Source organism: Lygodium microphyllum, chromosome 24, assembly GCF_053477565.2.
Source record: "Lygodium microphyllum isolate KBCC chromosome 24, Lygodium_microphyllum_v1.1.10, whole genome shotgun sequence".
NCBI classification, from domain to species: Eukaryota; Viridiplantae; Streptophyta; class Polypodiopsida; order Schizaeales; family Lygodiaceae; genus Lygodium; species Lygodium microphyllum.
In genome coordinates this window covers 122,776,034-122,803,092 of record NC_141158.1, presented here as the reverse complement: position 1 = coordinate 122,803,092, position 27,059 = coordinate 122,776,034, and the positions used below count along the sequence as shown (strand labels likewise).

At 39.7% G+C, this 27,059-nt stretch overlaps 1 protein-coding gene and 1 long non-coding RNA gene across 3 annotated transcripts; both read right to left on the bottom strand.

Moving 5' to 3' along the window:
• Window positions 1-8,836: 8,836 nt before the first annotated feature.
• LOC148015604 (uncharacterized) lies at window positions 8,837-11,009 on the bottom strand. 2 transcript variants are annotated; one of them, XR_015688405.1, is made up of 3 exons: window positions 10,629-11,009; window positions 10,436-10,492; window positions 8,837-9,017 (listed from the first exon to the last, which is right to left on the bottom strand). It is a non-coding gene; the product is annotated as an uncharacterized LOC148015604 (long non-coding RNA). The 2 variants fall into 2 exon arrangements; XR_015688406.1 differs by lacking the exon at window positions 8,837-9,017 and adding an exon at window positions 9,026-10,352.
• Window positions 11,010-11,160: 151 nt separating this feature from the next.
• Window positions 11,161-13,464, bottom strand: LOC148015603 (V-type proton ATPase subunit G1-like). Its single transcript, XM_087665747.1, has 4 exons — window positions 13,278-13,464; window positions 12,417-12,517; window positions 11,463-11,561; window positions 11,161-11,360 (listed from the first exon to the last, which is right to left on the bottom strand). Exons 1-4 carry the CDS (start codon window positions 13,357-13,359, stop codon window positions 11,316-11,318), a joined length of 327 nt encoding a protein of 108 aa, XP_087521873.1. The 5' UTR covers window positions 13,360-13,464; the 3' UTR covers window positions 11,161-11,315.
• Between the last annotated feature and the right edge of the window lie 13,595 nt (window positions 13,465-27,059).

Genomic DNA, 27,059 nt, shown 5'->3' with positions numbered 1-27,059 from the left:
GCATCTCTCAAGACAAAACTTTCCATAAAAACTTGAGGGGTTGCGTGTGAATGACCTACATGTGAACCAATATATGCTCGTCAATCACATTCATTGCTCATTGTCCAAAAACATTTTGACAATATTCCTCACTCTTGCCACTATTGTTGTGAGACTTGCATTGATTTTCCCTTGTTGTTTATTTTTTTTTAAGAGTTAAAAGGTTGTTCTAATCTAATTACAATGAGCTAAGACTGTGTATTTGATAGAAGGGGAAGAAGAAGGAAAATCCCAAGCATTTAGAGAACTACATTTTGACAATAGTAATGCCAGGGAGATTGTTCTCTATAGGTTTTCCTACTCTTTTTGAGAGCATGGAGTCAATCTTCATGAATCCACAAGGTTTCAGTGTGCCCTCAACCTCTATAGCATGCATGAAAATAAATAAAGTATCACCAAATAGATTAGTGCATTCTAACAATGCATAAGCATGGATGAGGTGTTGTATGCACCAACGAAACATGCATTGCCCTTCCTTGTGATAGTTTTAATTCCATACACATAACATGTCAAAAATTTTCAAAAGATCAACAAGACCACCAACATGCAAGCTATTGTCTTTCTTGGTTTCCTATTCTTATTGTTGACCATGAGATCGATTCCCATGAATTCACCAAGTTTAGATGTGCACTCAACTTGTCCAACAAATGTGAAAGTAAATGTAGCATCATTAAACACATTAGAAAATTCAAATCAAAAGTGTTTACCTTTGAAGGCTGGCTATGCATATCATACTTCTATGATTGCAGAATACCTTCATGATAAAAAGGAAAGAACTTACCAAGTTGATCCAATGGAGCTTCATGGGCCAAAATCTTATCGTGCCAACAGACATGTACAACTCTCCTACAAAAAAACTATCGCAAGGCTTGAGAAAATACCCAATAGTATAATCATATTAGCTTGATGTGGTGAAGTGAAGTTGCAAATATCTATATTGATGTGGAGATGCAGCATTCTCATCATCAAAGCTTAGGGCTGACATGCATACAACATCGCCAACTGCATAGAAGGATGAACCAAGCCAAATGCATGATATAGAACAAGGAAACCATACCTAAGGTGAAGTGCATGGCTTGTGTACTAGGAGTGTGGTATCATCATTGTCACTACACTCATGAAAGGCATGCATGGAATAGGGACAAAAGCCCTAAAGGTTGAAGCACAAGTCCAAAATAGTTATCTATATCTCCCAAAAGACAAGAGCACAACCCACTCTCTCACAAAAAATTACAAGCTCATGTCCCACTTAACTTGATCTAAGTGCATGTCTCATCTAATAGTTAACTTGATGTAGTCATCTAAAGGGCTATCAAGATCATCTAAACATCAACTAAAACATGTGTCTTACAAGTAGTGCTAATAAAATACAAGCGAGAAGTCCAAGGACTTTCCATATTGTCTAAAATTCATGCTCAAAGAAGCATGACATAAAGGATTCCTCTTTTAAAGAGTAGCCTCAAGATATCTTCATTGTTGTTGTTGCCATATTTGGAAATATGCTAGAAAATATAATGGGATAATTTTCTTGAATCTTTTAAAACCTTGTTGACAAAATCCTCTAGCATGGGATATATTGCCATCGTCCATAGACAAGTTTGTATTGTTACATTCATAAAGAAGTCCACATACAAGTTTGCATTGTTATCATTCATAGAGAAGGGCCATTATGGCAAGAAAATCATTAAGTAACGAGAAGCATCCACAACCTTTGAATCTACAAAAGGTGTCACCTTCAATTAAGATCCACATGGAAAGAGATTGATTGACAAGTTATCACTCAAAAAAGTTGCCAAGTAGCTCCTAAACATATCATTACTAAGAAAGGAAAAACCCCCTCTCACTCTGCCATATCTTATGGCCAAGAATGAAATATATAGCCCCAACTTTGTCATCTTGAACACCACTGTCAGTGAATCCTTGGTCATCTTTGCACCATCACCATCTAGCCTCTTGTCACCATAAGCTTGTCCATGTATAGCAAAAACATTGTTGTTTGTCCAACCACCTAAGATGTGAACATAAAGATTGGTATTACAAATCTTTCCTTGAGAAAGGCATCAATCTTCTCATTTCATGCTCAAGGAACCTACTTCAGTCCATAGAGACGTTTCTTCAACCTATACAAGATGCATTTAGCATTTGACCTCTTGAACCTTGGAGGCTGCTCAATATAGATCTCCTCCTTCAAACCTCCATCAAGAAATGGCAACCGTGGTGATGATTCTTGCTTTGAGTCTACATCTACAACCACTTGTCACCTAGATCTTCAAGAATAGGGTGCTCCTCACCCCCTCTAAAGATGGAAACTCAAGAAAGTGCATGTCTCTACAAATATAGATGTCATGAGACACTAGATCATATAGCTAATATGAAGAACATATGCACTTTCAAGGATTCCTATCACATGGGCTAGGAAGATTGATGTGTACCAACTCTAATGGAACTTTCATGCCCCAATACATCTTCCTAGGGATACAGTCTTGCTCTGCAACTTTCCTTTGATTCAAGAATACAAAATGTTTGGCTTATCCCAACCTCTAGTAAGCTACGACCCAACTTATCACAAGCCACCTTCCAAAAGGTACTTGTGGTTGAGTTGACCAAACCAACCACACAATAACTCAATTTGGCACTCATAGGAGATAATGGGTAGAGCTACTACGTTCTTGAATTTTTAAACACCATGCTCCTTGTATCCATGACATTCCCATCGCATGCATCTAGTCATCTCAAATCTTGAAAGAATTAGAATCAAACTCTACAAAGCAGCCACAAGCCGTAGATCTTGCTCAACGACAACAAGTGGAGGCCAATACTCGGGACACATAACACCTCTTATGTGAAGGCATCACCATGTCTTTAGGATTATATGAATCTCTCTTATGCCAAGAATGGGTATTGAGGAACCATTGTGAATGAAGACATTATTGCCTTGCATTGGATGCAAATGCAAATTCCCATCCATTGAGGGAGTTGTGTCGAAAATCCACTACATTTGATTTATTCACAAGCCAAGGGAACCATCTATGCAACATCTTGGGAGGGTCATACCATGTCCACTTCATTACACATCATTCTCTATATGTAGAATGCAACACTTGATGAGTAGTCCCCAATCTGGTGACAAAACACATCCAACTAGGACTTTCTCACCTTGATCACAAGGCAGCCTTCAATATTGGAGGTGATGAAAACTCAAAATTTTCCCTCCACTATAGAAACATAGATTCTACAACACTCTTATTTGCTATTGATTTCTCCAAGTATGTCCACACGCTACCTCCTCACAAAATGCAAGTCTAGGTTGCCCTCATAATTTGAAAACATAGCACTTCTCCTCCTAAACACCCAATCTTTTCACCACTCCAACAATCAATTATTGCATAGTCCTCTTACTCATACTAGAACATTGAAATGCTACTATTTTTGTAAGGTAAAACCTCTCCATTAAATTTTCCCATTCTATATATACATGTGTGTGTGTGTGTGTGTGTGTGTGTGTGTGTGTGTGTGTGTGTGTGTGTGTGTGTGTGTGTGTGTGTGTGTGTGTGTGTGTGTGTGTGTGTGTGTGTGTGTGTGTGTGTGTGTGTGTGTGTGTGTGTGTGTGTGTGTGTGTGTGTGTGTGTGTGTGTGTGTGTGTGTGTGTGTGTGTGTGTGTGTGTGTGTGTGTGTGTGTGTGTGTGTGTGTGTGTGTGTGTGTGTGTGTGTGTGTGTGTGTGTGTGTGTGTGTGTGTGTGTGTGTGTGTGTGTGTGTGTGTGTGTGTGTGTGCTACCCTCTTAATTTGAAAACATAGCACTTCTACTCCCAAACACACAATTTTCACTCTGCTCCAACAATCAATTTTTCCATACCCCTTCTGTGAAGACTAGAACATTGAGACATTGCTCTTTTTGCATGCTAAAACCTCTTTGTTAGATTTGCTAACTCCTATATGCATACATACATACGTACGTACGTACGTACGTATATGTATGTATGCATCTCTCTCTCTCTCTCTCTCTCTCTCTCTCTCTCTCTCTCTCTCTCTCTCTCTCTCTCTCTCTCTCTCTCTCTCTCTCTCTCTCTCTCTCTCTCTCTCTCTCTCTCTCTCTCTCTCTCTCTCTCTCTCTCTCTCTCTCTCTCTCTCTCTCTCTCTCTCTTAAAGAACCTCACATTGACCAACTAAATCTCTCATAGACTATCTAAATATCCAAACCACACAATTGCAAGCTATTAATCCAACAATCAAGTCAAACTTGTAAATGTGCCGACCTTATGCAAATAAGCACAATAATGATGAAATAATGCAACAAAATGCATGCAATCTAACTACCATATTGTGAACCTAGCTAACTACCCTTAGTGACTCTACCAACTTCTTAAATTGACACTATGTAGGAGTTGACCCTCTAACAAATAACCCTTGAGATGAAGCTACAATAGCTTTTTGTCGCAGATTTCCAAACCATAAAGGACAACATCATGAAGATAAAGGAGGTTAGAGCATCCCTAGGTGTTTACGTTGATTCAAAAGGCCTAGATATTTGTTGTTAGATCTCCGGTCACCAAAATATGATGTGTTTTATACGAATCTTCTCATCTCTAGAGTTTTGCATACCATCTCATGGGAGGAGATAGTCCCTATGTTTCTTAAGTGGCATATATGGCATTAAGAGAGAGGATCAAATGGAGCAAGATGTGTGTTACGTGTCTCTTTACAACAAGCACATCATGAGGAAATAACAAAAGAACAAGAAAAAGGAAAGAGAGCTAAATCAAAGTCATTTTAAGGCTCTAATTTAGACAAAGAGGACAAACATAAAGGCTTTCCCAACTATCCTCGATGTGGAAAGGCCTCCATTCTCCAATAGAAGTGGCAGAAGACCTTTGTCCTAATGTAAAGGATGGAATGAAGTAGCCTCCTCCTACATCTAGATTTGTGTGCTGTGTACAAGTTAGTTTTCCTTCACATCCATCAAGTGGAGGACTTTCCTTTTGCAATCTCATCTTTGAAGAGGCCCTTGCTCTTAGATAGCAGTGCTATGAGTCACACGGCTCACAAGTGCAACTGGTTCTAGGATTTCCATGTCAAAATGCAATGAATGCAGAAGCATGTGATTAGACTGAAAGAAAATAAATATAAAGAGAAAAGGGAGAGAGTTGAAAGAGAATGAAACACAAAAATCTAGCACCCCCTCTCAGACCTTGGATAGGGCATAAAGCTCAAGGATTTGGAGTTTGAATGGCCTAAAAGAGCCTTTCTAAACAAATTTGCCAAGTTATCCTCTAACTTGCAATACACCACATCATTAATGGTCTCATCCAATATATTCTCTTGAATGAAATTGTATTGTATCTCAATGTGCTTTAATCTAGTATGGAATATAGGATTTCGTGCCAAAGCAATGCAACTCTCATTGTCGTAGTGTAGTGTAGTAGGACTTATCTAAGGATAGTCGAGCTCTCCTAACAATCGTTAAAGCCACACTCTCTCACATGTGATAGAAGATGTCGCTCAATACTCTGCCTCTATAGATGATAGGACAATAGTGGATTGCTTCTAGCTACTCCAAGAGATAGCTAGCATTTGTACCCAAAGTGAAACAATATCATGTTTTTTTACCTTATGTGGTCAACATTTCTAGCCTAATTAGAATCCCTCTAGCCCTATAAAACCAAGGTTGAATCTCTTGTACTCGTGAGATAATAGATACCTAGGTTAGAAGTCCCCCTCACGAACCACAAAGTCTTCATAGCAGCATGCCAATGAACCAACTTGAGTTCAGTCATGAAGCTTGCAAGAAAACTGACAAGAAAACACAAATCAAATCAAGTATAAAGGAGCCGTATCAATGACCCAATCAATTGCCTGCAGCAGCAGGGAGCATCTGCCACCGGTGAATCTACATGGGCCGTAGGATCCATGGGAATAGAAATATCCTTATACCCCCCTCCGTCTCAAAAGTAGTCAAAAGCTCCTGCACATATCGATGTTGGAAGGTGAAAATCCCCCTTCGGAGTCTACCAAATCTCATGACCTCGAAAGAAGTGGAGAAGGCCCATATCTGTCATAAACATCTCATGGAGTGCCTCCTTCATTTGCTTTACCTTTTGGGTATAGTCACCTACCAAAATGAGATCATCCATATAAAGCATGAACAATGCATGCATGCCTTCTAGTTGAGGCGTGGACATACAATAGGGGATCAACATAGGTATGCCAATACCCTAACTTTCTTTGGAGGAACGAGTCTATCTTCTTGATTGCTCAATATAGATCTCCCCCTTTAAATGTATATTAAGGAATACAAACTTCACATCGAGATGATGAGCCGGCCATCTCCTATGGTTGGCTAAGGCAAGAACGACCCTAATGGTAGGTATCGTGGAAATCCACTTGTGGCCTTTGCATGAATCCTTTAGCAATGAGCCATGCCTTGCTTATCCAAAGTGCCATCACTATGGTACTTGGTCTTAAAGATCCACTTGAATCCACTTACCATTCTATGAACGGGTCAAGGCACAATATCTCAAGTGTCATTCCACTCAATCACACCCAACTCCTCCATAGCTTTCTTCTAATGCTATGACTCCAAAGCCTTCTTCATAAAGGTGGGCTCCCTATCCTGTATGGCACGAGACATCAAACAATAGTTAGTACAAACAAGCTCAGTGGAGCATGCTTGGTTCCTCCAAGATTGACGTGGGCCATCCTACGACTACCACTCCTCAAGACCTCCCTCAATCCCTGCATCATGGAGTGTATAAGGAGCCTAATGAGGAGAAGGATGATACTCTCCTTGCTGATCTACCTCCATCAAAGCCCTTTAAACATCTATCGGTGCTGACTCAACAAGTGAATTCGATGGTGAAGCAATCTCCTTCTTCGTTGATGGTGAAACCTCAAGAGGCATAGGATCCAAAGGCACTAGTGCAAGTCCCCGATTGTCACTCAAATATCCAAGCATGGGATAGTTAGTGCCCCCCTTTGAAGCTGGAAACTCCATGAACCGAACATCTTGACTCATATATACTTCCTATGAAATGGGATCATAAAGCCTATATCCATAAGTGCTGCAAGCTATAACCCATGAACACGTCTTTTGGAAGCCATCTCAAATTTGTCCCTTTGTTTCTTCGAGATGTGAACATAGGCATCACATCAAAATACCTTTGTTAGAGACAAACTTCCCTTTTAGAGCACAGGGAGTTGAGTTTCCTACCATACATATTCTTCTTGAATACCAATCAATCCCTAAAGTGTGAGAATGCTTCAAACTTCAACTTCAAGAAATATACTCAAGTTATGCTACTAAAATCATTAACAATTAGCAAAAAATATAAATTTCCCTTAAGGGACTCCGTCCTCATCAATCCATGTTAAGTCCATCAAAACTCCAATGGCTAATTAGCCCTACAAGAAGCCTTGCTAAATTGCATCTCTGTGCTACTTGTCACAAATGCAAGACACACATGGCAAGTGGCTCACCCCAATCTCTAGCAATCCATGCACAAGTTGACCACGAGCTACCTTTCAAAGGTACTCATAGTTGATGTGGCCAAGCCAATCATGCCATAGCTTTGGTTGAAGTTTGTAAAAAGAGAAGAGAAGTAAAGGCTCATGAAGCCTGCATCTTGTAGATCCCATTCTCCTCATGACCTGCACAAAGAACTTGTCGAGAATCTCCATCAAGAACTCCAAAAGAGACCTTATCAAACTTGACCATGAGAACGAAAGCACAAAGATGAGATCCAAACTCGGCACATAGAGAACTTTTCATGTGTAGGCACCACCTAGCCCATCCAAAATCAGCTGCATATCACATTTGCCTTTGATAAGGATCGAAGAGCTTCACCTATGAGAAATTTGCCCATGCATTAGATGCATATAAGCAATACCATTTGTAGGAGTCATGTGGCGGGAAGTGCCATTATCCACAATCCACTCATGAGGCTGGGGGGCCAACATCCCTACATCAGAGGCTATCGAAGGAGCATCCTCAATCACCTCCAAATGGAGAACGATATGCAATGAAGCAGCAGCTACTGCTCCCGAGTTCTTTGAATTTTTCTCCTTGGTGTCCTTATCCTTATCGAGGTAATTCTTCTTCCAATGACCTATCTTGCTACAAATGTGACAAGTAGACTCCTTGGTTGTATTTTGCTTGGTTTTCTCATCCTTCTTGTTTTTTTTTCCTTCTGTTGGAAAGACTAGCCTACCAATGCCTCCAAGTTGGAAGCGTTCTAACCTTTGAGTAGTTTCTCATAATCCATGACTATCAAAACCAACTCCTCCCACTTAAGGATATCTATCTACCCTAAAGCAATCAAGGTGGAGTAGAATGCACTAAATTAGGGTGGCAACTACGACAGAAGAGTTATTGCCATGTCCTCTAAGATAATCGCTTTCCTTGCATTCTCGACTTGCATCTCTAATTGTTGAAGCTTATTTACATACTCTTGCATGGAAGTGAACTTTGACTAGTTCAACATATGCATTTGTACCTCCAAAGACACTCGCTGCATTATAGTTATCTAATTATACAACTAGTTTAATTCCATCCACATATCTCGAGCAACAATCAAATGCTAGATGTGAGTTATCACGGTTAGAGTGCAAGAGAGAAATAGGAAGGAGTGGATGCAAGTGTTCAATTTATCCCAATGTGCATGTACCTTCACTAACTCACCTTTCTCATAAGTAAAGCTTGGAGGCACCACGGGTTGTAGGAAGGTCTATAGCCTCAGTCATGAGCTTTGCCAAATCATAAAACTTCAAGATGAAAAGCATTATTACCCACCAAATGCGGTAATTCTCCCCATTGAGCTTTTGATTAGAAGGAAGAGACATAACACAAGGATCTTATGGTCCATAATAGCCTGAAACTTTACATCGATCTCAAAGACATTGTCACCTAAATAACCTAAACAAAAACAAGAGCAACTCCCTCTAACTCCAAAAGTGCAACCTTTTCTCCTTCACAATAGTAAAAACCTGCAAAAAAACAATAACTTTACTCCTTTTATACGCTTCACCTGTTCACCTCAACCTTGAGTTGATGTGTAGCCCTCTCGCTCACCCTTAAACACTAAAAACACAAACTTTTGTCACACTGAAATATCCCATTCAAGTTTGCCCATGATCAATCAATCCTTCAATGCTGCTCCAATAGCATGTTAAGAGTGCAACAAATGTGGAAGCACGTGACCAGTTTGAAAGAAAATGAACACAGAGAGAAGAGGGAGATAGAAAAGTGATAGTAGAACGTAGAAATCTGCAACGAATGAATGTTGAAATGAAGAAGATATGTACATAGACTGTCAAATGTATCTTTGCGGTGGGATCTCTCTCTCCACCTAAAAAACCAAGTGTGAAATGCTTGGAGCAACCACCATATGAATATGCAAAAAAAAGAAAATACTAATAAGTCGACCAACTAAAAACTGACCAACTGCTACAAAATACAAATGCAACAATAAGATAATCAAAACAAGTGTTACGCAAAACATTCAATTGCCACAAGGCATCCTATGCAACCTTCTACCTTGCCCGACTGCCCAGAAATGCTGAAAATGACTTAGCAACTGCATAATACTATTCAACCTGTATATAGAAAATGTGTAAATGTGCCTAAGAGTATTAATTGTACAATAGTAAATTACCAATGCCTATCCAAGGGATGAATACTAGAGAGGGATTTGGAGATCATCAGAAGCTCTTTCAAAAAGTCATACCATCTTAGGGCCTTTACATAATGCAACAAGTACTTTCCCTATTCTTTGAGCCACCCTTCCTTGCCCTTAGCATCATGTGCTCTTCGATCCTTAATGTCTTTCCTTGTCAAGTGCTTTACATAGGAGCCTTCAATAGCGTCCAAGTATCATTTTCTAGTTGTTTAGGAATTATGCTCACCCATTCCTAATTGGATACATTTGGTGTGACTCATTCAAGGCCTCTCCACAAGTATCATTTTCTAGTTGTTTAGGAACTATGCTCACCCATTCCTAATTGGATACATTTGGTGTGACTCATTCAAGGCCTCTCCACTCCTATTTGCCTTTTACAACCACCCCTAGCAAACAGGTTGTCACTTGGAGAGGGGGCCATGCTCCTCATTGAATATATACTTTCATGACTTGATCAACATGCACATGGTCCAATCCTGCACTGAATTTATTGCTCTTCTCTTACCTTCAGCCACACCCAAAGTTTGGGAGGGGCGTTTGCACACGTTATTCAATGTCTACTTCTAGGTGTATTGCTCCACCCATCCAGCCATAGAGGCTGCCATGTTTGCTTGTGCCTAAAATTGGGGGACCTCAAGTCCCTCTATGATTGAGGCAAATATTGAACGCATCAATTGTATAGAATGAAATTATATAGCAAGGTTCTGTTGGACCATAGTATTTTACCTTACAGTTCCAATTGCCACAGAATTGGAAAGGGTCCTTAAAGTAGCCACATCCCAGCTGCACAACATAGCGCCAATTCCATGTGACTATTTCATATTCCAAGAAATGCAAATAAAGAATTGCAGTATCATACACCAGAAGAAAAGCAAGATGCAACAATTCTCAGAACAGATAATGTGGATCAAGTTAGGACCTTCTGATGTCTATATGTGTTACTCCTGCAGCCCAAGTAGAAGACACACGACCCCATTTTGAACCTGCCTGTGCGACTGAATGCTCGACAACCAACCCTGAAAATGGGGTCTGCATCTACTCACCCATGCACACTAGCATCACCCCCACCTCCGATGTCAGGAATGCCCCCCCATCAGCCTCCCTGTGAAACCCACAACGAGAGAGAGAGAGAGAGAGAGAGAGAGAGAGAGAGAGAGAGAGAGGCCAGGTTTACGAAAAAAAAAGAGAGAGAGGCCAGGGTCAATTGAATGATAAGGTAGGTCCAAAGGAAAAAGACACTTTGTTGTATAAAGTGGCCTAAAAATAAGAGCATATGTAGGACTGGAAAGATTTTTGAGCAATGCTAATAAGCTGAATAAAGTAAGCACTGGTTTATCAAAACGAAGTGCTCCTACACGACTTAGAAGTTAGCCAATAATCACATTCTGAAGAATCCAATGTCCTGACAGTACATAACAACTCAATTGTGCATGAAGTAGAAAGGATTCAAATGATCAAAAGGTCAAGCATGATTGCATTATTCCAAAACAATACAATTGCATAAGCTGCAATAGTCGTGTTATCACATAGACCAGCCTACATAACTTGTCCAATGTATACATCCAAAATAAGCTTGATTTCAGTACACATTCAAAATGAGCTTGAATCAGTTTCTAACAGTAGTGACATACTTCAATAGAAGCTCAACCACCTGCGAGAAACAATAAAAGATAATAAACAAGACAACCTATTTTGAAAAATATTACTTTCAGCTAGAACCAAAATTGCACAAATAAATTATCAGTGCATGCACCTCTGGTGCAACTTTTGATGCCTCGCGTGTGAGTAGCTCTATTTTCTGTCGGGTTTCTTCTTCTAATCGTTTAATATTAGACCCAGAATCTCCAGTTAACTGCAAAAGAGTCATAGTACCATCAGCTATAATGACGTAAAGCCCTCTAAGTTAAACTTAATTGTGTATGCAGTCTTATAAACATCTACATGGCCAAACCAGTATTAATGGTGAAATGGATATATGCGCCAAATATAGCAAGGAAGACTGTGTAAGCAGCCAGAAGATTGCAGCCTGTCTAATAGTAAGCATGTAAGTATGCTCATGAACACATCGAACACCAGCTGGAATCATTGCAAAGCATGGAAGATGACTGGGAAGGCTGCTTGAACAGCACAGAAATTGCTGCCGGTCTGAATGTGAAAACTTGAGTCGGGAATCAAAGAGTTTCCATTCAGCAGTGATCACTCACTAAGTGACAATGTTAATCCATTTTCCAACGAAACCTCTTCCTCACAGTCACATCAAAAATCAGTTCCTGTCAGCTCATGCCATCACTTGACCTACTCCAAGTAGCATTCAATAACTAAATCAAGTTAGTGAAGGAAAAATACTAGAAAGCCACCGTAACCAAGAGACAGCTCATTTCGGCCTCCATCAGAACTTCAATCTTAACACTTAAAGTTGAAAGCACTTGTGATTAGTTCAACAATCCGAATTTGATGCTCCATGATTTAGCAAATTTATGGGTGTACAATACCGTACAACCAGCAAATTTGCCAGTCACATGCCCAGATGGGAGGATTAAACTTCAGAACTAATGCAAGAAGTTAATACCAAAATTTTCAACTGAATTATAGCGTCGCAACCGCCTGCCATGTGAATGACACATGTTGAAAAACTAAAAACAAGACCTAAAGGAACAGCATTGAGATTCATCACAACACTAGTACGTGTCAGCATCGTTGACAATACCTCTGTGAGTTTCTTCCTAAACTCGGCTTCTCGTTGTGCTCGGTATGCCGCAACTTCCCTCTCTGCTTCCTCTTTGGCTTGCTTTAATCGTGCTGCCTTGGCTGCAAAAGATAATCGCACAAACTGCTTGGTACAGTATCTGAAAGCCAAGATGCATCTAGAATGCACAAATCTGAACTTAAAAAATAGCCAAGCCTTTCTATAATAATTGGAATTCAAGGCAATAAGCAAGTAATACCCAAACAAATGAAGAAGATAAATGCCTGCAATCCTAGACATGGACATGTTATCCACATAAGACTCTAAAACAAAGCTCTGTATGATTTTCACGGACACTAGTTTAATCCAATATACTACTATGCTCATTATGAATGTAACAGAAAGCTTTGTACGATAACAACTGCTTTAATTGATGGAACCGATAATGACAAACCTCTAGTTTCCTCCCCTGATTAAAAACTTACGGATGAAATTTGTGCACATATATTTATTATGTGCTCAATTTTAGCCCATGTATTACATACATCATACGAGAAGATTATTTTCAATTGGACATTTACAAAACTGTTTGCAGCATAGATAGTAGTGCATCAGAAAAAGATTTTCATTGCAAGCCTACGTATACTGATGCATCGCACACATCTACACGACAGTTTGCAGCATAAATGCTGGATAAAGGATGCCACGATCCGGCAGGAAATTGAGGTTTAAGGAGGCACGCAGCACCACAGAAAAGAGGAAAACCAAAGAGGCTTTTGGTTAAGTTCTTGAATCGCTCTGACCTGCTTTCGCTTCTCATCTACTGACAGAAAAAGGAGAATCAAGTTTATGCAGGATAAGGTTCTTGAATTGCTCTCTGACCTGCTTTAGCGGCCGCGATGATTTGCTGCGCCTCCTGCTCGGCTGCAAGAAGCATCTGGATTCCTCCCTGGCCTTTCTCCATCGCGCTCTCGCCAGGAACGAACAAATAAGCGGGTAGAGGGGGGAGAGAGAGAGAGAGAGAGCACAAGACAGATCTTGACACCAGGGAAGACTGAAAATAGATGTAGTATCGGCCTAGCTAAATATCCTTTTTCTTCCTTTCTTTTTCTCCTTTTGCGCTCTGAGCCCTTGGGCCCTGGACACGTCCAAGTCAATTGATCCAGACCGCCTAAGATAAGTGAAGAAAAGTGGGAGAGAAAGATAGAATATTTTTTAAATTGATAGGTTTAGAATCTATTATAGTTACTAGCATTGTGAAGGATGCATGATAACTTCGCTTTCCTATCACACGGCAACTTTGCTTTTCTCTCTCTTTTTCCTCTTTCTTCATTCTCTCTCCTCTTTTTCTTTTTTCTCTTCTCTTGCCTAATTTTCCCTTCTCTCTCTTTTATTCCTCTCTCCTCTGTTCTCTCTCACTCTCATTTCTCTTTTGCCTCTCTCTCTCATCTCTCTCTCCTTTTATTTCTTTTCCTCTCTCACTAAATTTTCTTTTTTCTCTCCCTTTTTCTGTCTATTTCTTAAATTCTCTCTCTCTCTCTCTCAATTTTCTTCCTTGCCTTTCCTCCCTCACTCTCTCTCCTCGTGTGTGTGTCTCCCCCCTCTCTCTCTCTCCAGATTCTTATCCTCTCCCTTTAAGTTTTTATTTACTTTCTTTCTCTCTCCAAAGTTTTTTCCTCTCCCTCTGTGTCTCTCTCTAATTTTATTACTCTCTTTGAAAATTCTTCTTCCTATCACTCCCTCTCTCAAAATTTCCTATTTTCTCTCTCTAAGTGTTTACTTTCTCTCTCCTCTTTTTCCCTCCCCCTCCCTCTCTCAATCTTTCTCTCTCCACTATTCCTTCTTTCCTCTCTTTCTGTCCCCTCTCTCCTCTCTCTCAATTTTTCTCACTGCCCCCTTCTCTCTCTCCAAAATTTTTCCTCTCTCTAAGTTTTTCTCTTCTTTCTCTCCAATTTCTTATCCTCTCTCTTTAAGTTTTTATTCTCTCTCTCTCTCTCCAAACCTTTTTCCTCTCTCTCCCCAAAAATTGTCCCTCTCTCTCTAATTTTATTGATCTCTCTCTTTTCCTTCTCTCTCTCTCTCTAAACTTTTTCACCCTCTAATTTTTTCATTTCTCTTAATTTCTCTCTCCAAACTTTTTTATCCTCTGTAATTTTTTTTCATTTCTCTTAAATATTGTGTGTGTGTGTGTGTGTGTGTGCGCGCGCGCGCGTGATTCATCAATGCCTCTGCCTTTCAACCTCGCTCATCCATCTATGCCGCCCATTTGTCTATGCTCACCTTGAGCATGCCCACCAGCTCTGAGAGAGACTGTGAGTGAGTGAGTGAGTGAGTGAGTGAATGCTCACCCATCCATGGCCACCATTTGTGTGAGAGAGAAAGAGAGAGACAACACTATCCTCCATAGTCGCACGTCAGTTGAGTGAGAAACAAAGAGTATGTTATCCTCCATGGAGAGAGAGGGAGTGATGTCATTCAATCCCGCCCATTTGTTTGTCTTTGTCGCATCGTGTGCTCACCCATCAGCTTTGAGAGAGAGAGAGAGAGAGAGAGAGAGAGAGGAGTGTTCACCCGCCATCCATGACTGCCACAACTAAGAGAGAGAGGAGAGAGTGTGTGTGAGTGAGAGAGAGAGAGAGCACTATCCTCCACGGCCACCCAATCTGTGTGTGCGCATGCGCGCGCACGCGTGTGTATGACGAATCAACTCAAAGGCAACCCTAGTTTTCTTCACAAAGAATCCACAAAAACCTATGGATGCCACCACTTGATTTGATGCCATTCTCAAAGGCAAAGATAATGTCAATTAGATTTATCACGGAGGTAGGGGATTCTATGAAGTTGTATTTAATAGCAAGGACACTATTGAGAATATTTTGGCTCAAGGGTGTGCTTTTGAGGGCTAGATTTGGTTTATGTGATTTTTTGTGGAATGGGCTACCTAAGATCCTTAGGGGCTTGGGCAAAACATTGTATGTTCCCCCTTAGGCTAGTCCTTTTAGGAACTGCATGTGTCTCTTATGAGAAAGGAATGTGGAGAAGCATGATTACTTGGTGGTGGATGGCCCCACAATGTGTGAGCTCAAGTTCAAATTGTCCTTAAGTAGATTCATAGGGGCATGTTCAAGTTGTGGATGTTGGGGTCACTACTAGAAGGAATGCTGGGAAGTCAAGGACGAGCAAGAGGAGGAAGGCACTAAGAAGGAGAAACCACTTTGGTCTGAAGTGGTTAAAGGGAGGGAAAAGAAAGAGGACACTACTAACAAGGTGAAGCAAAGAATCCTACTAATAATGACGACTGGCAAACAGTTAGTCACACCAAGGGGAAAGTATCATAGTCAAAAAAAGAAATGGACACATAGGATAATGCATGGGTGAGTGGTTAGAAACTTTTGGAATAAGGTTTCTACCCAAAAGGGAAGCAAAAATATGGTGAGTGCCAATTGATCGCCTAGATAGAGAATATCTGGGAATGGATGCAAAAATTAGAATGGCATTGGCAAACAATTATCACAAGATGGGCAATGCAGAGATCTCAAGTTGGTTTGCCGCTCAAACATATGCAAAAAATGTAGGTACATTTGATGCAACATGGTTCAAGGAGCATGCAGTTATTGATAAAGGAGACAAGTTTTGACAAAATTGACATTCAAAATGACAAGCATGGTGAGGAACCAAGATAGTTTACTCTAGCCACACCTACAACATCAGAGGAATCAGTAGGGACATTAAGACGGGGTTGTTTTGGAAGTGGGCTCTTGAGAAGGACTTTGATGCAATTCTTGTTGTGCAAGATCACAAATTGCATTCCTCTACTAGCAATAATTTCTCATATGTTTCTTTGGGGGAGAAAGAGGAGGAGAATCAGGTTGTGTTACATTAATGGGTTAAGGCAGACATGAATCCCATTCATAAGTATAGCTCAAGGGATGTTAAATATTAATAATCCAAATTCAGTGGGAAGGAGAACTCCTAAATTTAGTCATCATATATGGTCATCATGATCCCCACCTGAGAAAAGTGTCGTGGAGGACTTTGAAAGACATGAATCTGGGAAGAAGCCTTATCGATGGATACTTCAATATGATCATAAGTGATTCTAATGCCTCTGTGCAAAGTGAAAATTGCTCGATGAGGAGTTACTACCCGGGCTATTGATAGGTGGTATGCAATTCATTTGGGGAAATGGCTACCCATTGTGGTTACTCTATTTGTTGAGTTTGGTCAAATATTATCTTATCATCTTTCAATCATTATTAACTTAAAATCTTTTAAGCTACAAAGGCATGAAAGGGAGCACAAATCATTGGTAATTAATTCCAAGCATTTCTGGAAGTTGAATTCAACTATACACTAGAGGAAGCAATCATTGCACTCAAGGAGGGCATTTCATCAAGGAGCAACTCAACATGTGAATGTTTCTTTGGCACGATACAACAATGCACAAAGCTGTAGGGAGTCTAGCTTTGCAAAAAGGAGAAAGGGGAGCTAAATTGGGTGAAATATGTGTTTAAAACTCTCTAAAAGAGTGCAAAGGAAGAAAGTTTTCTGAACAAGAGGTCATCCTCAGGAAGGCTTAATCCATCAAGTGCATGGCATTAGTAAGGGAAGTTGAGAAGGTGAGTCTCATATATAGTAGGAGACTCATAGGGGACCCCCAGTGCATCTCTCCAGCCTTGGAAAATGATGATGGATCATGGACTATCAAGCAAGATGAAACAATTATGTATGAAGTATTTCAGTATTATTTATGAGCAATCAAGGGTATGGTAAATAGAGGGAATATATGCAGATATCTAGGAATAACCCTTAGCATAGAAGGGTCAATTCTACAAAATCATAATGGGTCCTTAATATATTAAGAGCAATAGAGAACATAAAATCCACAACATCACCCTTACATGTAAGATTAAATATCTTGAGAGTTTTTATCTTTCCAAACCTAAGGTTCTACCTACCCTTAATGTTTTGGAATAAGAAGCTATTGTGGAGTTGGAATTCTATCATGGGGAGCTTCCTATGTGGGAAGTCAAGCAAAACTAAATATTTGGCTCCAAACATTTCCCTTGAGTTGGGGGACTAAATAATTGCATGCACACACACAAAGAGTATAACATGTCAATACTCCATCCTAGTATTAAGCTTTCATAAGAACAAGCATCTCAAGATTAGAGAACAATAGTGATTCTAAACATAACCAAACAAACTTGAGAACTATATTGAGTATTAGGATTTTTTATACAATAGTGAAACTACATAATGATAATCCAACAAGACAATCTTGCAAGAGCCAAAAGGGCCCAAGTCTCCTACTTGCAAAATCGAACATGCAACCAGTTAGTGATAACTATGATGGTTATCATGCGTTGCAGGCATCAACAACCAGGCCCAGTTGCTATCTTGTCATCAACCAAATAGGGATACCTTGTTGGTGTCCATGTGGAGGTGTTTTGAGTAGAGGATGATCAACAATATGTAGTGCTTAGTTGTTCTTCTCAAGTATGTAGGATAAGGAAATTGGGGTACTCACTATATACAGTACTAATCCAAGGGTAGAGTGAGTAAAAAGTTCCTCTCCAAGTAGCATACTCGTGATTACAACATAATTTCATGAAGAGAGAGTTGTATGGTTCAGTCATATGGATACATGCCAACCCCAATGCATCAATCCAAGATGTAGGCATCTATTCTAATAATCATAGTATAAATTATACATAATGTAGATAGAAACGTTTAGTCCTATAATAATTAGAAAGGAATAGTTGAGTATGTCAATAGAACTTTTCGAAAACATGCTACCTCTAGTGCTTCATATCAAGATATAAACCATATAATAAACCAATTGAGTATGTCAATAGGAGAATTAGAAAACACGATGCCCACTAAGTTTTATGTCAAGATGGAAGCATCCTATAGAATAGTAAACCTATAGAGATGTTTAATGACACATCTATTGTCTCCATGATCATGTAACATAGATAGTATTCATGGCATCTACCATCCAATAGTTGAAGTACACAGTTGTCTGTGTGCCATAAGCCCAGATTTTGGCAGTCATTCGTTAAATGACATTGGAGTAATCAAATGAAGCTAGAGTTTTTACTGTGTCATGAGATCAATTAGGTATTACCATAAAATGTCATCCAGCTTAACGAGATACACAAACATATGAATTATATGTTGAATGTTGAAATGACTAGGTTTTTTGGTTGATTTTTGTTGTATTTGAGACCTGAATGGTTGATTTTTTATGGATTTTGAGTGATGATTGATTATTTTGGAAGTGTTTGAGAATATTTTGGATGAGATTGATTATGTTTTGGAAGCTCATGATGATTCTCGATAGAAATCTGAGACTCTGTAATGTTCAGATAGGTTCTATTGAGGTTTTGATTGGTTCTGTTTAGCTTCTGTTTTGTTCTGATTTTCTTCTATAAGAAGCATGGATTAATGATTGATGGAGGTTGAGAATGTTTGAAAGCTCATTGAATTATTTTTGATAGTTTGGAATGGTTTTAATATGAGTTATGAGGTTCTGACGCCTTCTGTTGACCTTCTATAACCCTCTGTTGAGCTTCTATAGAGCCTCTGTCTCTACTTTGTTCCTGTTCTGTTCTATTATGTATGCTTCTGTAAGTGTTTTGTGGAATGTATGTGTGACTTTGGGAAATTTTTCTAGCCTTGGAAAGAAGTGAATGTAATTTCGAAAGAGCTCAAGGAAGTGGAAGAAGTCAATGTTGAAGACTCAAGAGAAGACTAGAGTGAAGTGACAGTAGTGAGCTATGAAGAGTCATTGTAGTGGCTCTGGTGACCTTTCATATCAAATACACCTTTTGGAAGGGGCATCCACGACCAAATAAGGAGTATTATGAGCTATTATTGAGTATTATAGTGAGGAGATGATGTACTATTGATTGAGAGAGAAAGAGAGAGTCAGAGATAGCCAATTCTATGCAAAACAATGTATCTATCTATGAGAGACTGTGAGAGAAAACTATGAAGACAATGAAGATGAATACTATGTGATGTTTTTCCATTCAAAGTGGTGTTTCTTTTGTGTTCTCGTTGTTGGTTGATGAATTCTATGAAGAATATGAAGAGAATGAGAATTTTATTGAAGTTAAAGCCATGAGAGATTGTTTCTATGATTCTACATGAAGATTTCTTACTAGTGGTGTTGTTTTGTTTGTTGTGATCACATAAAAGATGAAAGAGATGGTTGTTGATGTTACAAGATAGATTTTCTTATAGTAGAAACCTCTTTTCTTTGGTGTATCTCTTGGGGCTCTATGTTTTTGGTGCGCAGCCGAGGAATACTACCATCAACAAGCATCAGAAGAGGCTGAAAATGAAGGAAATGGCATCGCCAAGAAGAGAAGAATTCAATGGATGTTTGCAAAGTTCTTTCTTCCATTGAAGAATTGGAGATTATTATTACCAAAGCCACTTTCCACAAGCAATTCATCCCACAATGGCGGAAACATATTACCATCATGATGCAGGCTCTATGTGGTGGGCTATTTCCCCCTTCTAGTTGAAGCAACAAAGATGTGCATCTTGGTAGCAAAGTGTTTGGGAACAAACTGAAGTGCGAAAATAGAGAGAATGACCATCCATGGAAGATTTGGCGTTCATTGAGAAGTTTCCATAGATCATCAAGTGGGAGATCGTGAAGAAGCTTCAAGAGTCGTGGTCAATGGATGTTCACGAAAACAAGAAAGGAAAGAGTTGGAATTTGTTCATAGATACTCAACAACAAGACATATGGGATGCTTGGGGCACTAACAATCTCATGTTTGTCTAACTAGCAACCCAATGGAAGTTGGTGGATCGAGTATTCTTCACAACATACACTATTGAAACCGAAGCTCGCATTATTATGCTGATGGCACAACAATGATCCTCAGAAGAATGAGCTTTGACACCTTCAGAATGGAATATCTCCCCCTCTGTAGTGGTTTGAAGACTGAATTTAGAGATGTAGAAAAGAAGGAAGTAGAAGAAATGTTGGCCAGAGTGTCCTACAGAGGCTGAAGCCCCCTTTAATTCTATTCTGTTGAGTATAAACCAAATGGTTGGAGCCAACAAACCCCTGATGAATGATGCAATCAAGAGGAAAGCACTAGAATGAGTCCAGAGGTACGTGAGAAGAGAGAAGACGAAAATTAGGGCTGAGAACGAGCTTGTAGTAGAAGCCTCCTTTGACACCCTAAAAGCACTCTTTAGAGAAGTCCCCATGGCAACTCAAGGTTCCCTTCCTAGTCAAATCCGTCCTCAAAATATTGATGATAGACCAGCAAATGTAGGCCCATTGCCCATTTTTAAGGGAGAGTACAATGAAGATCCCGATCTTCATGTACTAGAGTTTATGGTAGCATTGTACTCTCCCTAAATTTAGTTAGCAATATTCCTTGCCACTTTCAAAGGCGCAACGTTTCAATGGTATGAGAGACAAGCAACAGGAACTTTTGGCACATGGGATGACCTGAAGTTGGCCTTCCTCACTAAATTCAGGCGTGAAGGTTTTGAAGAGCCGATCTGAGAGGAGTTCATGAACCTAAGTTAGTCCTTTGGAGAAAGAGTAGAAGATTATGTCTCGCGAATGGAATCCATACTGAAAAGATGAACCAACCATCATTTGGATGAAGGTATCCAGAAGGGAGTTTTCCTTAGAGGCCTACGTTTGCGGAATTGAGATGACCAGGTAATCTGCAAGCTGTAGTGAAAGGTGCAAGACTATATGACGAAGGTGAAGCAAGGTTGTCAATGACCCTAGGAAGAGGAGTCTTACCTCCTCCCATGCCAGGAATAGTATACCCACCAAATGTAGTTCCAAGGAAAGTTCCCTACCTCTACCCCCAGATGCAAACAGTGTCGCAGTACAATGCACCTAATCCACAGTGGCCACAAACAACAATGCCTCAAATGATGGTTCGATCACAACAACAGTGGTGTCAAACAGTTCCTCCAATGGTGACTCAACAACAGTGGAACCCTACTAACTAGAATCAATAATCCCAAGTCTCAACAGGAGCTTTGAATCAAAACCAGAACAAAGGACCTCTTGGATCAATCCAACCAATGTATGGAGTAATTACAGAAGCTTCCCAAAACCCTACTACAAGTACTTCAGGAGGTGAAAATCTGAAGGATGATATGTCCAATTTAGTGGCAAGTATCAAGAAAGAGCTTATGGATGTGATTATAGAGCTGTTACAGACGCTAAAGGAGAATACCACCAATATATCCACTCCTGCGGGAGGTGATAGAGATGCGATGCATTCTAATATATGGTGGAAAAAGTGCCATCAAGCGGGACATTTAGCCACTGAATGTACCCGAAAACCAACCATTCCTGGATCCTTCTGTTCATATTGTTTGAGGAAGAACCATATAGAGGATATTTGCTCTATGAAAGAGATGCACGAACGAAGAAAGAAAGATGAAGATGCAAGATTCAACTTGTTAGAATCCAAAATGACAACACAGGGCATTGGACCAAAGCCTAGGGAGTCTAGTTTTAGTTTTGGTCCAAGGAAGTTTCCCTCTCAGAGTTACAAAGGATGACAGGGTCAAAGATCAGAGGTGGAGTGTTACAGATGTGGAGAAAAGGGGCATATCTCATCGAATTGTCCAAACCCTAGAAGGTTTGTGGATTACAAGCCCTTATGCAGTCAATGCAAAGGAGAAGGCCACACTACAAAAGATTGTCCAAGTCTAGCCCCTATAAAATCTACTTCTGATACCCAATAGAAGACCCAAGAACCTGCTTCCAATTTGGTGGAATTGGAAGTGACCGCAATAACGCATGTAAAGAAAGGAGAATCCATAGTTCTAAAAGAAAATGTTCCCTCTGCCAAGACTGTGAAGTTCAACCTTCCTAAGGAAAAGCAGAATAATGCAGTCTAGAACAATGAAGTACAAAGCACTACAAAGCCACAGAGAGCCGCAGAGATAGGACCAGAAGTCCATGAAATAGAGGATGCGGAAGTACCTCCTCATGAAGAAGAAGCGCAGATGTTGCCGCTCCTAGAAGAAAAAGGGAAGATAAAAGTGGGCGTGGCCCCATTTCCTAGCCAATTGAAAAAGCCTGTGGATCTTATCAAAGAGTATGATTTGGTCAAAGACCTAGACACTTTTAAACCAAACTTAACATTTTGATAGTTGTTGATGTTGTCTCCCAGTTGTCGAAAGAAATTCAAAAGCATATTGACTAGAAGAAGAGGCTTAAGAATTGCTCCCTCCGTGGTGACTAAGTTCAACAGAGCCTCAGAACCCGTGAAGGAAGTAGATGTAGCTAATGCCTTCCTGGATCCTGGAACCCTAGAGATTGGCATATGGATTGAAGGATGCTTTATTGCAGACGCATTGATTAATGGAGCCTCATTAGTAAACATAATGATAGACATGACAATGAAGGATTTAGGCTTGCAAGGAATGCAACCTACAGAGTGGCTTATTAGATTGGCAAACCAAAGCAGAATCAAACCACTAGGCATTCTCTTGTGCGTAAAGACAACCCTTGTAGGAAGAGACTATTGGCTGATATATTTGGTGGTCAAACCAAAATCTTACGGGATCTCATACCCTCCATTGTTGGGAAGACCTTGGCTTTTTGAAGCAAGAGCAAGGACGGAGACTCGTTCAAAGGAGTCCTTACCCTCAGCAGAGGACCCAACAAAGTGGTGTTGAAGTTGTATGGATCACAAAAAGGTAATGGATCCACACCCATCCAAGTCGTAACTGATTCCTCCAATGAAGTAATAGATGGTGCATCAGGAGATGAAGAGGCCATTTAATAGATCTTTCCTAAGAAAATAGAGGCACAATCCCTAACAGTGGGAACTGTAAGCCAACTACTGAAAAGTGGAGATGTGCAAAATGATTAAAAGATGATTTACATTGGCCACCTCTTGCCTTTTATAGTCCAATCCAAACTGGGCTAATTTCCTAATTAAAGCAACATGGAAATTGGTTTATTACAATTCATCCCTGCCCAAAAGTTTTATCCTCAAAACCTTGGAAGGGTGAAAGGATAAATGAATGGTAAGTGGTAAGAAGTGAGATGCCAATGCTGAATATATTTTTTGAAGTTTTCCATTGGAGAATATAATTTTCCATTGAAAAGAATCTCCAAAATAAGCTAAAAATTGTGGAAATTTGGAATGCTGTCCTGAAAGTGATCTATCCTACTCACAGAAAGTGGCAATGGGGAAGAAGTTCCTAAAGCCTCAGAAGCAAAAGATTACTTTCTATTTGTGATGCCAGGAGGCATATTCCACGGTGGATTCCGTGAGGTTTTGCAGTGGATTCCATAAAATTATATTTGTTGCCAGGGCTCATACACAAGGTGGATTCCTTATGCGAAAAGTCGATGGGGACGCCTGTCCTTTTTGGGCGCCTCGTTAATTTAATGTGCAAGTGGGTGATTCCATAGCGGGTGATTCCGCAAAATACATATTTAAATTAATGGACGTTTATGAGTTTAGAGTGCGCATCCATAACAAATTAAGGTTAGGATTGAGTTCTAACCAATTTATTTATTTTGTAGCTAAAGATTGCTAGGTATTCACTTTTGTTGGTTTAATTTTATTATTTTTTCTAACAATTGTGGATGCTTCAGTTGATTTGTAGAGTAGGCAGCAGTGGCATTGGGAAGCACTGGGCAATAGCGTGTATTCAAGTTATTTAGAAGAAATTATCATTTTTGATGGGCGCGCATCTTAGGCGTGGTGCCAATATTTATTTTGATGCGCTTATTTATTGAAGCACCTGACATTTATTTATTATTTTGTATGCACATGGGTGCACGATTTAAATATTTGTTATTGGACATTGTATTTGGGTATAGCTCGACTCTTTGGGTGCCCAATAGCTTTAATTCTTTAGTGGGACAAAAGCAAACACAAAAGCTAAAGTGTGCTAATTGTAAATTGGGCTATTTTTTGAGCTTGGAGATGAATAATATATCAAATACATGCTTTATGGAGCACTCACACAAGGCATGGGGGGAGATCGTACCCAATTAGTCTTTTGCTTCATGTCATGCAAGTCTTCTCTCTTGTTTTTTGTGCAAAAGTAGAGTTCTTTTATTCTTGGGGACCTTCCGACGCTCGCTAGGCGCACATACATGATCCGATCTGTGCACCAGTGGTATCAAAGCAAAGCTGAGATCGAGAGCTTTCAATCGCTTACCATCTCGTACGAACGTGAAGCTTACCATCTCGTACGAAATGGTAAGCTTACCATCGCTTACCATCTCGTACGAACGTGAAGCTCCCAGAATGATCGAGCTCTACAATCAATCTCGTGGCAATCCGTCAATACCAGTGTATTCCTGGCAGTGAAGAACCCACTGCTAGGCTGTCGGATCACGAAGGACCGGCCTCTACAGGCGGAGGACCACTCGATAAGTTCCTTTGCAAAACATTTTTTCTCAGAGAAAAGGAGATAAGTAACTTCTATTCAATTGAGATTAGAAAACTTATTAAGCTTAATAAAAAGCCTAAGGGCCATAATTTTTCCATTCGTGGCGGAAGTGTGTACTCCGTGGCGATGTCGACGTCAACATTCTCTCGTCCCAATGCAGATCAGATAATTCGTTTAAGCTTCTTTTAAAAAAAAATTAAAGCTTAAAGCTTAAAGCTTACTAAAGCTTCAAGTCTACTAAGTCACAAAGGTCAAAATCTCAAGATTCAACCTCTCCCATAGTGATTGTTCGTATATAGTTAGACTTGGATGGGTTTTGACTTCCATCGAAGCCCCTGTTCACACCTGTGGACTAACAGAGCTAAATTTCAACACACAGATTGCTATACGTAGTCTACATGCACGAATTATCTTCTTGGAAGACGACCGTGATATCAAATTCCGCATCCATAAAGAAGAAATACTGCAAAAAGCCATTTTAAAAAAAAAGAAATAAGCCTTGTAAACCCGACTTTGAGCTACACTCATCCCGCTAACAAGATTTCGAGTGTGTGAGGTCTTTTGGAATTTTGCAGGATGTTTGATCAAACCATGGAAGATTTTATGGCTGAAGATGACCTACCCAAACCAATGATGGAGCAAAAATTGGATTTGATTATGATGCAGCTTCAAGAGGAACGAAGAGCACGTCAAACTTTGCAAGCTCAATTGACCAATCTGCAACGATCTACTGCCGACCAAGATGGATCGCAATTTGAAGATCTTATACAACGTACGATCAATGCAACACTTGAAGCGCAATCTATTCGGAAAGAAATAAAGATAAGTAAAAGAAATTTCAAATTTCGTACTTTCAATGGGTCATGCGATGGAAAGAGTGTACTTGCTTTTATCAATCAATTTGATGATTATTTCCATGAAGAACAATATGCTTAGAAAGATAAAATTAAGTGTGTCACTAATCATCTAGTGGACAGAGCATCCCTATGGTGGACTGTTGTCCGCAAGAGCATTGATTGTCCTACTACTTGGGAGACTTTCCAAAAGAAATTTTTGCAGAATCTCATTCCATCCAATTCCACGAAAAAGCAATCAAACAATGGGATCTTCTACAACAGAGGGATCGTGAGCCTATTTCACAATATATCGAGCGTTTTTGGAATGCTTTATTGCAACTTCGAATGCTCGAAGATGTACCTGAGGCAACCCATAAATGCAAGTTTATGTCTGGCTTACTTGGACATTTTTATGCAGAGGTCAACATGTTCAAGCCAATGACTCTCGAAGATGCAATTTCCTTGGCCCATGACACTGAAGACAAAACGAGAGAAGTAACCACAACAATTTCAAACTAATGGTAACTTGGGTTTAAAACAATTCAATTCAAATTTTCAAAGATTCAATCAAAACCGTTTCCTTCCATCTTCATTCCGTAAATCTTGGACACGACAACATGCTTTACCATCAAACACAAATCCAAATCCTAAGCCATCTTTCCAGCAAAATCCCAACATTCCTAAACTTCCCGCTATTACCAATAATGTATCTAAAGCCAAACCCATAGTCTGTTACAAATGTCATCAACCTGGACATCTAGCGGCAAATTGTCAAACCAAAAAGCTAAGTGTTCATATCAATTATTTGGGAGAGAAAGAACATGAAGAACATGAAGAAATGTCAGATTTCATGAAAGACGATAACGATATCAGTACTACTTCAGATACTTTACCAGGTATGCCAAATCCCCATTCTTTATTAACAATGAAATGTCTTGTACATGGTAAAGAAAAGACTGTTTTACATGATGATGGGAGCACACACGACTTTATTTGTGCAAAATTGGTCAAAGAATTGAATTTACATATTGTTTCTACACATTATTGCATTAAGGTTGCATTCTTAGGCACTAGATACAATGGAACACAAGAAGTGCATGACTTGGAAATTAAAATTGGTGATTATGTTGAACGTAGAAATTTCTTAGTTATGCCTTTGCAATCTAGTGACATTATCTTAGGACTGCCTTGGCATCATCAGTACAATCCCAATATAGATTATTCCATCACATTGCATGGTATGCGCACTTTCGATAATTTTCCATTGCTTAGTCATACATAGGCTAAATGTGCATTAAGAAAAGGTAGCAAATCTTATTTAATATGGGTGAATGAAATTGAAGCTAAAGAAAATTAGATGCATCCTAAGCACACAGAATTTCTTTCACAATTTCAAGAT

Coding starts and splice junctions, on each gene's coding strand:
- LOC148015603 (XM_087665747.1), bottom strand. CDS start 13,359: ATGGAGAAAGGCCAGGGAGGAATCCAGATGCTTCTTGCAGCCGAGCAG. Junction 12,518..13,277: donor CATCGCGGCCGCTAAAGCAG/GTCAGAGAGCAA, acceptor TATCTTTTGCAG/CCAAGGCAGCACGATTAAAG. Junction 11,562..12,416: donor TTAGGAAGAAACTCACAGAG/GTATTGTCAACG, acceptor ACTCTTTTGCAG/TTAACTGGAGATTCTGGGTC.